Source organism: Microplitis mediator, chromosome 8, assembly GCF_029852145.1.
Source record: "Microplitis mediator isolate UGA2020A chromosome 8, iyMicMedi2.1, whole genome shotgun sequence".
In the NCBI taxonomy this organism is placed as follows: domain Eukaryota; kingdom Metazoa; phylum Arthropoda; class Insecta; order Hymenoptera; family Braconidae; genus Microplitis; species Microplitis mediator.
Window position 1 is genome coordinate 2,790,052 of NC_079976.1, and position 13,949 is coordinate 2,804,000.

At 32.6% G+C, this 13,949-nt stretch overlaps 3 protein-coding genes across 8 annotated transcripts in view; 2 read left to right on the forward strand and 1 right to left on the reverse strand.

Moving 5' to 3' along the window:
• Nucleotides 1-852: 852 nt before the first annotated feature.
• On the forward strand, nt 853-4,368 carry LOC130674051 (histidine--tRNA ligase). Of its 4 annotated transcripts, none has more exons than XM_057479331.1 (5): nt 853-1,124; nt 1,340-1,657; nt 1,997-2,209; nt 2,681-3,404; nt 3,726-4,368. In XM_057479331.1, the coding sequence occupies exons 1-5, from the start codon at nt 1,017-1,019 to the stop codon at nt 4,187-4,189; spliced, it is 1,827 nt and encodes a 608-aa protein (XP_057335314.1). In that variant the 5' UTR covers nt 853-1,016; the 3' UTR covers nt 4,190-4,368. The 4 variants fall into 4 exon arrangements, with proteins under 4 accessions (XP_057335314.1, XP_057335317.1, XP_057335318.1 ...); XM_057479334.1 differs by lacking the exon at nt 1,340-1,657 and adding an exon at nt 1,766-1,919 and having other exon boundaries at nt 857-1,124; nt 3,726-4,367; XM_057479335.1 differs by lacking the exon at nt 1,340-1,657 and adding an exon at nt 1,771-1,919 and having other exon boundaries at nt 857-1,124; nt 3,726-4,367.
• LOC130674050 (open rectifier potassium channel protein 1) lies at nt 4,343-13,009 on the reverse strand. Its single transcript, XM_057479330.1, has 5 exons — nt 12,550-13,009; nt 9,541-9,717; nt 7,994-8,359; nt 7,311-7,570; nt 4,343-7,210 (listed from the first exon to the last, which is right to left on the reverse strand). The coding sequence occupies exons 1-5, from the start codon at nt 12,689-12,691 to the stop codon at nt 4,784-4,786; spliced, it is 3,372 nt and encodes a 1,123-aa protein (XP_057335313.1). The 5' UTR covers nt 12,692-13,009; the 3' UTR covers nt 4,343-4,783.
• Nucleotides 13,010-13,248: 239 nt separating this feature from the next.
• The window catches only part of LOC130672916 (uncharacterized), a 31,040-nt gene continuing 30,339 nt past the window's right edge, over nt 13,249-13,949 (forward strand). The window contains exons 1-2 of one of the 3 annotated variants that reach the window (XM_057477703.1): nt 13,252-13,521; nt 13,656-13,911. The gene's annotated coding sequence lies outside the window, so the exon portion shown is untranslated. Of the gene's footprint in view, nt 13,912-13,949 lie in introns of all 3 variants that reach the window. The other 2 variants (XM_057477704.1, XM_057477702.1) reach the window with 2 other exon arrangements.

Genomic DNA, 13,949 nt, shown 5'->3' on the forward strand with positions numbered 1-13,949 from the left:
TTATTTTCATGTATGTTTATCTGTCACATATAATTCTCGAACATCCATGGCTCAGACATCTCTAAAATTTTAAATAAATGGCAAAAATTCCCAAAAAATCGAAAAAAATAAAATTTGGTATAACAAAAATCAATTTTTAAATCGAAATAAATAAAAGAAATCATATTGTTCGATCTGTGATATATATATAAAAAATATTTTGGCCTAAAACATAAAAAAATTTTAATATGCTTCAAAAAATCTTTATAGAAACGTTATTTCAATATTAATTCGTTCTCCGCTTATATCTAACCCATTTGTCCTCAAATGTCCTACATAAAGGGTTTCTCTTTCGTTTCCTCATTTCTTCAGGTAGATCTCTCTGTAGTGTCCAACAGTGATCTGCCATCATAGTGACATCCCACTGACCATGATAACGTTTTTCCATTACACTGATGTCCTGATGGAATCTTTCACCTTGCTCTTCACTATAGTCACCAAGATTTTCAGGAAAGTGTGAAAGGTGAGAGGTGTGAAAGGTGTATCAACAGCTGCATCTTAGATCTCCTCTGTCTCTGTATATAAATCAATCACTCCTTTTTTCTGTTTTTGCTGATAGTAGATTCTGATATTGCTGTCTTAACTAAGTCTTTGTAATTATTGTTTACAAGTAGAAAAAAATCTTAAATTCTAGAGGCTGAAGTCTTACGCCTCAGACCACCGCCATGATCACCGGTTATAATAAACCGCCATTTTGAATTATACCATACCGCCATCTTCCGTCTTCTTCTGACACCATCATTTTTATCGATTCTTGTCAAGAACACCAGACTCCAGTCCATTAGATGTCAGTACCCGGTTATTATTTTACCCATACCCCAGACCAGACCTTTTTCTTTCACATTTTCTCAGAAATTTATCCAAATACCAAACACACAAACACAATACACACACACACACAAAGATTTAAATCGTAGCAATTGATAATTGGTCCTGGCTGTGGCATGACATCACAGTAACACATCAAGCAAAACCACATGGTCCACACTATGGATGACGAAACTCACATGGACTTGCAGGATCAAATTAAGCAACAGGGCGATCTCGTTAGAAAATTAAAATCCGCTAAAGCAGACAGTACTCAGGTAAATATTATTTTCCACCCTCTCATACTTTTTCTAACAACATATGGCCTCCAACATTCCATCATAATTTAAAATCCCAACCAAACAATCTCATACAATTAAACAATTGTCTATCAGTATACAAAAATTTATCAATGATTTTATAAATTAAAATGTATCAAGTCTCATCTAAGTTACAAAATAATTATGTGTCATTAAAAAAATTTATTTCCCAGGGCTCCGGAAATTCAAATTTAAATTCAAAACTCCACGATATTAATTTAAAATTATCTAGAGTAAGTTTCATTGGTGGCTGGTCTCCTTGTAATCAAGATATTAAATTATTTAATAAATTTAATTCATTATTTACTAACAATAATAATAATACTGATCGCTGGCCGCATATTAAACGTTGGCTTGTCAACATAAAAAGTTATTCAGCCGCTGAAAGCTCAAAATTTCCCATAGTCAATGACACTAATGATCCTCTGATAGAATTAGCCGTCAGTATTTGCTCAGATGTCATCACTTCTGATGGTCATCTTGACCAGAAGGTGAGGCAGTAGCTTTAAATGTCACTGCCACAGATTTAAATAAATATTTAGCACTATATTTTTAAAAAAATCCGCGGCAGTGACATTAATTGGTATCTCTACTGTCAGTTTAGTTTAAAAAACCAACTGAAGTGGATGTTTTATCTTTGATTCTGGTTAAAATATGTTGACCCGTCACCTTGGTACCATGTTACGGTTTAAATATCTATCGAACGTCATCAATAACGCTCATAAATGTCTCTACTCTGTTACTGTCGAACAGGTAGGAGCATTAAATACTTTATTTTTATCACCAGCAAGACAATTACTGACTTAGTAAATTTATTTAAAATTGTTTAGATCAATGAGGAAGTTGCCAAGTTGCTGGAACTCAAAGCGAAGCTCGGAGATGGAGATGCTGGCCCCCAAAAATTCACGCTCAAGACACCCAAGGGCACGAGGGATTACGGTCCAGAGCAAATGGCTTTGAGGCTCGGGGTTTTAGATAAAATCGTTGATGTATTCAAGCGTCATGGTGCTGAGACCATCGACACTCCGATATTTGAACTGAAAGTATGTTTTATTATTAATAGAACACATTTTTTTTATAACATTCACTTACGCTGAGTATCAGAGTACTGATGAAAGTCCTTTCTGCTCTAGTTCTTTAGATATTTTATGATAAAAGAAAATTAAAGTTTTGTTGCTGGTTTATAGTGACCGAGACCAGAGCGATTTAAAATCAAGTAGATCTGAATGTTGATAATTAAAATGAATGTGGAGATTGATCAGTTTTTTAAAGTCTAGTATCTTAGAAAGGTCATCTAGGCTCGAGGTTACTTAATTATCACCAGTCAAATAATTTATTTTTTTATTAAAAGGCGAAGATTAAAATTTAATTTTTAAAAATAATTGTCAGTTTTATTTAAAATTAAAAATATTTTTTTTATGTAATAAAAATTTTCCGGACTCTGAAATATTCAGCGTAAAAAAATTGATAAAAAAAATTAAATTAAATATTTTTAAATAAAAAAAAAATTGTAGGAAGTACTGACAGGCAAATACGGAGAAGATTCAAAATTAATATACGACTTAAAAGATCAAGGCGGTGAAATTTTAGCCTTGAGATATGACTTGACGGTACCGTTTGCTCGTTACTTAGCGATGAGTAAAATAACAAACATTAAAAGATATCATATTGCTAAAGTTTACCGGCGTGACAACCCGGCAATGACCAAAGGACGTTATCGTGAATTTTATCAGTGTGATTTTGACATTGCCGGTCAATATGACCCGATGTTGCCAGACGCTGAGTGTGTAAGAATAGTCTCTGAGGCGCTCACTGCTCTAGACATTGGAGCGTTTGTCATAAAACTTAATCACCGGTGTCTCCTGGACGGGATTTTCGCAGCTTGCGGTGTGCCCGCTGATAAATTCCGTACGATATGCTCGTCGGTTGATAAACTGGACAAAAGTCCGTGGGAAGACGTCCGCAAGGAGATGATTGAGGAGAAGCAATTGGACGGAGAGATTGCTGACAAAATTGGCGGATATGTTTCTAAACGTGGAGACGCCAAACTTATCGAAGAGCTCCGACAGGATGAGCTTTTAATTAAACAACCAGCTGCTAAACAGGGTCTCGATGCTATGGAGTTGTTGCTTAAATACTGCGATCTATTTAAAGTTTCTGATAAAGTTATCTTTGACTTGAGTTTAGCACGTGGACTAGATTATTATACTGGAGTTATTTACGAAGCTGTTTTAACTGGTGCGTTTATTAAACCATTTAATTAAAATTAAAACGGATCTCCAGTAAGTGATCACACGACAACTGATCCCATAGACTAGATCCAATTGACAACTGGTCCAACTGAAACTGATTTTCTAATTCATCAGTTTTATAAAAATTTTCATTACTTTTATTATCATCAGATAGAATCAGATATCGGTGGGATCAATTTGTAGGGATCACTTGTCGTGATATAAAATTGCTGGGATCAGTTGAAGGCACATCATTAAAATAAATTTTAATTTTTAAAGATGACTCAAAATTAAATAGAAATTTATTAACTATTAATTTTAATTTCAGACAGTGAAGTAGGAAGTGTAGCAGGTGGTGGCCGTTACGACAATCTCGTAGGCATGTTTGACGCGAAAAAGAAAAACGTACCTTGTGTAGGAGTTTCTTTGGGCGTCGAAAGAATATTTAGTGTCCTAGAGAATCGTTTAGCTGAGAAAGGGCAGAAAACCCGGACCACCCAAGTTCAGGTCTTTGTGGCAGCAGCTCAGAAAAATTTACACGAAGAGCGAATGCGCATTCTCGTAGAGCTCTGGGACGCAGGACTCAATGCCGAGCAGTCGTACAAAAAAAGCCCGAAGATCCTGGCCCAGCTCCAGCACTGCGAAGACAACGGCATACCCTTGGCTATTATTATCGGGGAGAAAGAGCTCGCACGTGGTGAAGTCACTCTCAGAGAAGTCGGTACCAGAGCTGAGCATTCCGTCCCTCGTGCGAATCTCGTCCAGGAGATTAAAAAACATCTAGCTAAATAAGTTTCTGCAGTAAAATTTTTCATGCATTTTTTTTTTCTTAATAATTTTTTAAATAAAATAAAAAATAACCGGGACACTAGAATAAAATGGAACTAGAAAATTTATTACTAACATAATTTATTTTGTCACAAACTTTTTTAAAATAAAAAGTTACCGCAAAAATAATAATTAATTTTTTAATTAAATTAAATAACATTATTTTGATTGAATCTGAGTCTCGATAATTATTTATAAATTTAATCTTGACATAAAATTATTGTCACGTCTTTTTTTATTCATATTTTAAATAAGTAAATTAACTAATTTATCAAATTAAATGAATTATTTACAGGAAGTTTACACTCATGGCACAATAAGTGACCTTTTGATTATATAAATTAATAATTAACTATTTAAAACTAGGTACTTAAAAGACAACAGCCAGCTGAGTCAAAAATATAATTATTTACAATTAATACATTATCTATCACAGAATTTAAAACCTCAGACAATTTTAGTCTTCGTCTTCATCTTAATCTTCGTCTTAATCTTCACCTGCATCTTAATCTATAAATCTTAATAAATAATTAAAAATTACAATTAATCAGTTCAAATTTAAGTTGAAGATTCACGCGGACTATCGCCAAGACCAGTCGGTACTTTAGTTTGTTCATGGGAGCTTGAAGATTCGTCCCGTAAATTGTCATTAAGTTGTTTCGACGCCCTGCTGTATCTCAAAAATGGATCCTCGCTGGGCCTGTCAATCTTATCATCAATAAGGGACTTATAAGAATCAACAGAAACTCTCGGCTTGTCTGAATTTTTTATACTTTCGCTGCTCGAGTCTCTAGAGCTGCATTCAGAAACTGTTGATACTTTTCTGCCCACGTCACGTCTTACGTCCGTCCAATTACTTATTGACGGATTTGATATATTTATCGAATCAATTTCTCTTGATATGTTATCCATTATCCCTGACACAAATTTACTATCAGACTTAATGCCTGTACCTGGGCCTGTACTAGCACACGCGCTGGCATTCTCACGGTCTATTTTATCATCATTTATTTTATTATTATCATTGCCAGGTATTACAACAATTGTAGGATCACTTGACGTTGATCCATCGGTTAAATCCCGTGTCAATGGCACCGTTTTTATATTTTTAACTTCCATTAATCCTTGAGATACATTGCGACTCTGCAGACCCTCACTAGTTGCCGCTAATTCCGGACTCTCCATGTCAATGACAAAAGGATTTGTGTAAGTAGTCCGGGATTCAACTTGACTGCTGGAGAAAGGATTATTCAGAGCAGACAGAGCTCTCAGGAATGGTCTGCGCGTGGGCGCACTACTTTGCTTGCTGTCGGTGGTCTTGGCTCGATTTTCGTGACTCGGCGAGACGATCGTCACAGTCTTTTGGGTGGAAAATTTATTCGAAGGGTCTCTGGGTCCGAAGGTCGTTGTCTTGACCGCTGGATCTAGAGCCAAAGGACTGATTGAGTTGTTTCTGTCAGTAACGGTTTGGGTGCCGTCTGAATTAACGTCGCTGAGACTGAAAGCGCGGACACGCCGCTGCTGATTAAGTTGCCTTTGGAGTATTCCCGCGCGCCAACGCGAAGACAATCCTTTGGCAACTGGCACTTGTGAGTCTGCGCCAGGAATGTTTGAGTTGTGAAGTGACAGCCGATGAGCGGGAGTGCTGACAGGTGAAGAAACCCCAGGAGCGCCTTCCATTGATACCAGAGGCTCTTTTGAGCCTTCGAAGGCGAAGTTTGCGCTGTAAGCCGGCGGTGGACTCGAAGAATCTTTTCTCAGGTTTGAAAGATACGGCGAAGCTTGGGGTGTTGTTCCTAGAGGCGTTACGACAGGTCGCAATGAAAATCTTCTATTTCTAGGTTTTGCCGGCGCTAAACTATTTTTTCTTTGATAAAGAGGCGATGAATTTTCTACTGTTCTCAGAGAGAATCTTCTCGCGGCAGCTCCCGTCACGGTGTTCTGATTACTCTGGGGCACGGAGGAAGACTCAGTCGGCGGGGCGAAAAGCGTAAAGAGACTCGGCAGCTTTGGCGGAGTCAGCGAAGCCGTTCCCATTTTTCTCTGCGGCTTCTTAATAAATTCATCAGGGACTGCGCCCACGTGAGAGTGTAGCGCAGTCAGAGCACGTATGAAGTCCGCGAGTGTCGTTTCTTCAAGCAGACTACTACCCTCTAGACTTGTCGACAAGTCCGCGGCGCCGGTGTGTGTAAAGTACGTCGATCTGTCCGTATAACCCGTTACATTTGACAGATAATCGTCATCATTACTCTCCAAATCCCCTACCGAAACGGAGTTACGTGTCCGTCCGTCTTTTTTAGTCGACAGCTGCTTGATCCAACGTGGCAGCGGCACACTCTTTGGCAAATTCAGCGGGAATAATGATTTACACTCTTTGTCTTTAGCATTATCTCTGTCTTTACTCGAGGAGGCGCCATTTTTACGGGCTCTCATTATCTCCTGAATTTTCCTCGACGCCGCTGGACCAGACCAAGTCCACTCCTGGTTACTTTGCACCCCGGGCTCGAATGACGGGTCCAGTCTCACTTCGCTGGTCGCCCGCGAACGCGGTTTTCTACTCCACGGGATTCTGTCACCTCCCAGTTTCCAACTGGACTCAGTAGCGTTTCGCTCGCCCGAGAGTATTTCCTTGTCGCTGAAGCCCTGGACTCCCCTTGGGTCCATGTCTATCTGCTCGTCGTCATCCGGCGGCGGCGGTATATATCCCAGTATATTTACAAGACGGGCGAGCATTTCCGCGGGCTGTACCATCGCGTGTGTCGCAAATGTTGCGTTTTTATCAATACGCTGCAAGTCAGTCTCGGAAACGACCCGCGCTACTGTTCTCTCCATCGGCACGACCTCGCTGTTGGCACGACGACGTGGATGGGGCGGCGTCATAGGCTCCAGGCCTCCATACACCAGCTGTCGGAGGTCCGGAAAACTGTTGCTGCGCATCAAGGTCGCCGGTGGTGTATCATAATCATCGTCATCCATATAAATTCTCTGTAAATAATAAAAATAATAAATAAATAAATAAGTAGATGGTTATTATGGTGATTGTATGTCACTTATGGGTAATAATTAAGTTAATAAATAAGTTTACCTTGACTTTAGACAGCTGTAACTCGTTAAAAATTCTTCTGAGGTAATTGATGTCCCGTGTAAGCTGATTAAATACTTTATTCTGTGTGTGCTTTATATTCATAGCGAGTTTATGCTCAAGTTGGGTTATTTTTTTGCTCTTAAATCCCCGTGTTATGAAGGTCATTATCATTACGATGTACCCAAGTCCGAAGGAAATCCAGATTATGAGAAATGCCTTGTACGTACCGACAAAAAAATTACCGCCAGGAGAATTTTGACCTGTAGTAAGTGAATAAATAAATAAATTATGCACATTTATATTTATTTATTGTTGCTGATGTTGATGTTGATGCTCTTATTGTTAAATTTATTATAATAGTGAGAAGTGATGAATGTTATGAGGTAGATTATTGTAGTTATATATATTATTGTTAAGAGTTGCAATCATGAGCATTTATATTGTGTGATTCATATGGTTGACACGAATACAAATAGCTCATGTGATGTTACTTTGCTGATGCTAGTGCTAACCGAGCATCAAGCTCTTATATTTACGTTAATATATTTATTACACTTACCTCGCGTCCCCTTTTGTTAAAATTTTTTAAACGCAAGCGTAAATAAATCATTTGATTTGTTAGTATGATTTGTGAAATTACTCATATATTTTAAATAAAATACTTTTGAATGTCAGATAATTACCGGCAACTAAATCGCCGAACCCGATGGTCGTCAGGGTGACAAATGCATAGTAAACTGATTGGTCGTATGTCCATTCTTCAACGTAGGAAAATATAAATGCGGGAAAAAATATAAATATCACAAAACCGGGCACTAGGTACATTAAAATTTGGAAAAAAAATGTAAATTTTTTCGTCTCTTTGGGTTTTTTTTGACAGTCGTCCTCTTGTTTGTATGACTTGTAATTACGGTGGGCTTTTATAAATACACTGGAAAAAAAATCCCCGAGATTTGCCAACAAAATTCCGTTTATTGGGATTCCAATTATTGCGTAGAATATCATGACGATTCGACTCGATAATTTCGTCGGTGCCAAATTTCCGTAACCTGAAAGTTTAATTTTTTTTTGTTAATTTTTGAATTTCCTCAAAAAAGTTGTGGTCCAGTTTATAGAAAAAAAATTTTTTTTTTAAACGACGAAAAATTCAATAATTTTTTGAACTTTTCTTTGAAATAAAGGAAAAAAAATTTGGTATAATAAATTTGATAGAAGATTTTAGCAGCGAATTTAAAGCTATCGAGAGTGCCACCGAAATAGTTGAGGTTCTCTGGGTGTCTATTATCGTATGCAAAAGTTTAAATTTAGGACAGTATTGTACGTATTGTTTTCCCGTAATTGCTGTTGCTTTAGCAATTTTATCTCTCACAAAAATTACCTTGGGAGTTAGTGTATACATATTTAGTATTTATTTAGTCAAAAAACATTTTTTATTATGCAAAACTACTGACCGCTGTCGCATTCATAAAATATATACAAATTTTTAAATAATTTTCATCTTTTTAATGTCTGATTTTTTCAATTAAAAGTTCATTAAGTCCATAAGATTTTTCCCGTACTGATAATTTTCCAGTCATATTTTTTCTTTATCATTTTATCAAATAACTGCAGGCTGATTCATGAATTTAAATTTAAATTTACTAAGCAAACTTTTAATTAAATTTATCAAAACTCCATATATTATTTTTTTTCAAAAAAGTCAATTTTTTAAATTCAATCTCAGTTTCATTTTTCATTATTTTAAAAAAAATTAATTAGTAAAATTAAATTAATGATATTTTATTGCCCGCAATTAATAAAAAAAAATTAAATATAAGAAATACATAAAAAAATTAATTTGTATTTATAACATAAATAATAAATAACAATTGTATTAAATTAGCATTGACCAACTTATTTTTAAAAAATCACCAAATATTTTTTTTTCGAGGTCTACTTTACAACCTTGTCTCCATAATCCAAAAAAATAACTAATTTTTTTATAATCAGACATCCATTAAATTTATAAAAAATATAAATAGAAAATTACATTTTCAATAAACCAGATAACTCTGCGTGACTAAATCTTTTAAAATTAATTTTTATTTATTACAACTAATTAACTGATAGCACTAATAATAGACAAAAAAAAACCTAGTCGTCATCGATAAATAAATATCAGTTTTATTCTTATTTATAATCTAGACCATTAATTTTTCTATGAAAAAAAAAAATAAATGAAATAACTTACCGATAGTACTGACGACAGTGTATGAAAAATAAAACGTATTATAAAAATCCCATTTAAGCGGATCCTCTTCACCTTCAGAATAATTTTTAACCGACTTGCCGCAGTACTGAGATAACTTTTCAAATATTTCATGTTGATCTTCTTTCGTGTGAGGTAGATAATGTTCGTGCAATAATTCTGTAATTCAAAAAAAAATATATGAAATATATTTTTGAATATTTTTGTGTCAATTAAATACAAGGATGAGGATGAGGATGAGGATGAGGATGAGGATGAGGAAGAGGAAGACTTTCATAAAAGATTACCGGTCCTTGATATAATCAACGCGAAAGCGATCTCTCATACGTTTATTGTCTCGACAATTGGCTTCAATTATCTTATCAACCGATACTTGTTAGTTATATTTTACGTTTTGTTCCTTACTGAGTACTGTACTTGACGTCTACACGCAATAATAAATTCAAAGCCAACATTCAAATGATAGTAATAATAATAACAGTAAAGAGTGAATAGAGGGATGAAAATTTTTAATTTTTCAGTTGCTTTTGAATGGATAATTGGTAATAATTTAAATTATTGTCAATTTTATTTACAAATCATCTTAGCAATTTAATCATTGGGAGTTATGAACATATAGTATATATGTGTACATATAAATCAAGTCAATTGAACTTGAATCAATCTAAAAGTGTCTTCACTTTGATAAAAGGAACATTAGTGATGACCTTTTATGTAAAAAATTTTATTTTATTGAATTATCGTATTTATTGTGCAATCGAATTTATATTTAAATATTTGTTATTAATATGTTATCTATTGGTATTTTTTTTGTACGATGATGAAAATTATTTGAATTAATGACAGCAATGTGGTGTTGGAATATTTATTTTAAAAATTTTTAAAATGAATGGACTTGAACCCGGGTTCATTGAGTTTTGTTTTTTAACTGTTTATATAAGTCATTAACGGTGATTTTTTTTTTTTAAATACTTTGTTTGTTTTTTTTTTTTGGAAAAAAATACTCTTGAAATAACAAGTTAATTAGAGTTCTTAAATTATTTTTTTTTGTTTTATCAAGTGATAATTTCATTGCGACGATTCGAGATCAATGAGAGCAATAAAATTTTATTTTTATTTTTAAATTGTTTTTTTGAAATTTATTTTTTTTAAGATAAATGAAGTTTTATTTATGAAAAATTTACTGAACAATAATTTACACAGAAAAATTTCGATGTTTGAAAAAATTTAATGATTTTAATTTAAAAAAAAAAAAAATACTTTGGGAAATTTTTTAATTTTGCAAAAAAAAAATTTATAATTTTTGTCAATAATATTTTTGGAAAATTACGCAAGAAGATTTAAGAAGGAAACAAATTTCATTTTGACAGTTTTCAAATTTTGATTGGTCATATTTTTTAAAATATGAGATGATGAAATATTTATAAATATTTTTTTTTGGTAATGATTTAATTGTCGGCGAATTTGATTCATAATTGAAGTAATCTTTTTGTGTAAACATGATATTCAACGAGATATCATCAATGAAAGATTATTGATTCAATTACACTATATATATGTATATGTATATTTATTTATAATTATTACTAACTGATTACAATTTAAATATTTCCATAAACTTTTTGTCAATAAAAATAATTTTTGAAAAAATAAAATTTTCATTTCCCATTTTCAAAGTTTGAATCCCTAATATCTTTTAAACTACTCGATATATGAAAAATTTTATATCAACATTTTTTATTCCAAATTAAATTTGCTACAACTTTGGTCTGAATAAATTTTCCCATAAATTTGATATTTACTGAGATATTTTCCCTCCAAGATAAGTTTCATACTTTTACCTAAAAACTACTGAATAAATTAAATACTAAAATTAAAAAAAAAAAAAATCGTTACACATAAATTGCTTATTAAAAAATAATTATGTACTGTATTTTTTCAGCTACAGTAATGAATAATGTATGACAATTACATAACAATAACAATAAATAAATAAATTTAAATAACTCAAAAATAAAGGATTAACTTTTTCGATTTAAAATAAAAGTAAATATTAATTTATATTTATATAAAAAAAAAGTAAAAACAGTTACTTAGAAAACAAGTGTCTGATTAAAAATAATCCGTAAAACCACAAGAGTTTATTTCCAAGAGATCTCTACGCAATCAAACTTCCCAACGAAACTTTAATAAAATTATTGAATGAATGAATGAATGAACGAACGAAGACAATGAAAAATTCATACTCCGTAATGGCAAATCACTCGACACTGGATCTCTGATGTATTAATGTTAAGATAATAATTAAAAATAATTATTTCTATGAACTATAAAATTGATTAGGCCCTTGGATCGAATACAACAATAAATAAAGACACATGGCATTGTGTAAACCGTGGATGGACAAAGCCTTCTCCAACCGCAATAATCCGGCACTCCTTTGCATACAAAAATCCTAACGTTATTATCCATCTCATTTACAGGCACACACATAAATATACAAATCCATACACACATACCTACATACAAATATACAGTACTCAGTACAAATGTTCCTACTTAAATACATCGAAAAGATAAATGGATATTTAAGCATGTCATCAATTAACTTTAGCATAAAACCATTAAATTCATTTCAAAAAAACGTTTACCGGAATTTAAAAGATCAAACCCCACTGATGTACTAGACTAATTGCTTTGATAACTGATTACACTATCTTGTCACTTAAAATTTTATCAACACACAAAAATCAGCCTAGTGTTAAGCAATCAGAGTAACAAAAAAAAAATAATAATAAATAATATTTTTTTTCTAGATGATTCTTAATTTGAATTAAATTTTTGAACTGTCAGCCGCTAAATAATTGGGAATTTTCTAGCTCTGTAATGAATTAATTAATGGGGATGACAAATATTTTTTTGATTGATGATTTAAATAAAATTTTTGATGAAAGATCAAATTTTAAATGAATGATTAAATTAAAAATTTACCATTAATTTCAATTCGTTCTCGTCGAGCTTTTTGTGTTTTTTCAATTTCATCTCCACTCTCAAGATAGTAAAATAATCCGGTACCAAAAAGAAGATAAGCAAAGAACATCATCAGTAAAGCCATCCATTGCTTCTTTGACATTTTGAATTTTATAATTTAAAATATAAATAATAAATAACACACAACAACACACTATATACACAATCACACTCAAAATTACAACCGTCGTCACGAAGTCATTTTTAAAAATTTATTTATTTAATATTTTATATTAATTAGTAATTAATAAAAAGATCTTTGCGTTGTTAACACAATTAGTTAAATTTTTATACGTGCTATGTATATATGTACGTGTAACAAGTGTTAAATACATGTATATATATATTTATATAAATATATATATGTGTGTGTAGAAACGTCGAGTGATTCGAATCCACGACTAGACAGCGTGCGTGGATCTTTAGTTAAGCCGGCGTACTCTCTTTTAACGTTTCCGCCCCCCCAATCATATCTCCCGCCACTCGGTTTTGAAATTTTTAAATTTACCCCCTCCCTTTAGCAGCGCGCGCGCACGCTGGCCCTTGAAAAAATGTTTTAATTAATAAATTAACGTATCAATTAATTAAATATTTATTTCAAATAAAGTAATTAGTAATTACTAATTACATTTATGAATTAAAATGTGTAATAAATAAAATTTTAAATTAATAACCGACAAGTAAATTTTTTAAGATGGCGCCAAAATAAAGATGGCGATTAAAACAAAAGAAACTTCCGCGTTGCATTAGTAATCAAAACGTGAAATTTATTTTACAGTAATGACGTATGTAGTTGATGTACGTGAATTATTTTAAATATAAAATAATAAAGTAAAAGTGCGCGATAAAAAGTATATAATAATAATTAATTTATAAATTTTAAACGAGTGACATTCAGATGTCAGTTGATGCTGGGTTGGGTTCTGTCTAATTGTTGGGTTTTTAAATACCGTTTTTGATCTATTAATATTTATTTAAATTTAAAAAATATAAAACAACAATAAACTCTTGTGTTTATTGTGTTTATTGTCATTGTCGTCGTTACTTTATTATTTTATTGTTTAAAGAGCTGAGACGTCAAGAGACAAAAGTTTGAACAAAGTTTGCGTAAGATGTGTAAAAGGACGTCTCGGTCTCGTGTTTTTATTTCCCGGACGTTTTTTGCTTATGAACGATCAATTTTACGTGGATATTATATTTTTTTGTCTATACCTTTATACTTTTCATTCATTCTTTCATTCATTCGTTTATTGATTCGCGATTTAATTATTCCCGCGGTATTTAAAAATAAATGTTATTGTTTAAAAAAACAATTGTTTAAATGTAAGTATAATTATTGTTTTATTGTTGTATGCAGTTTG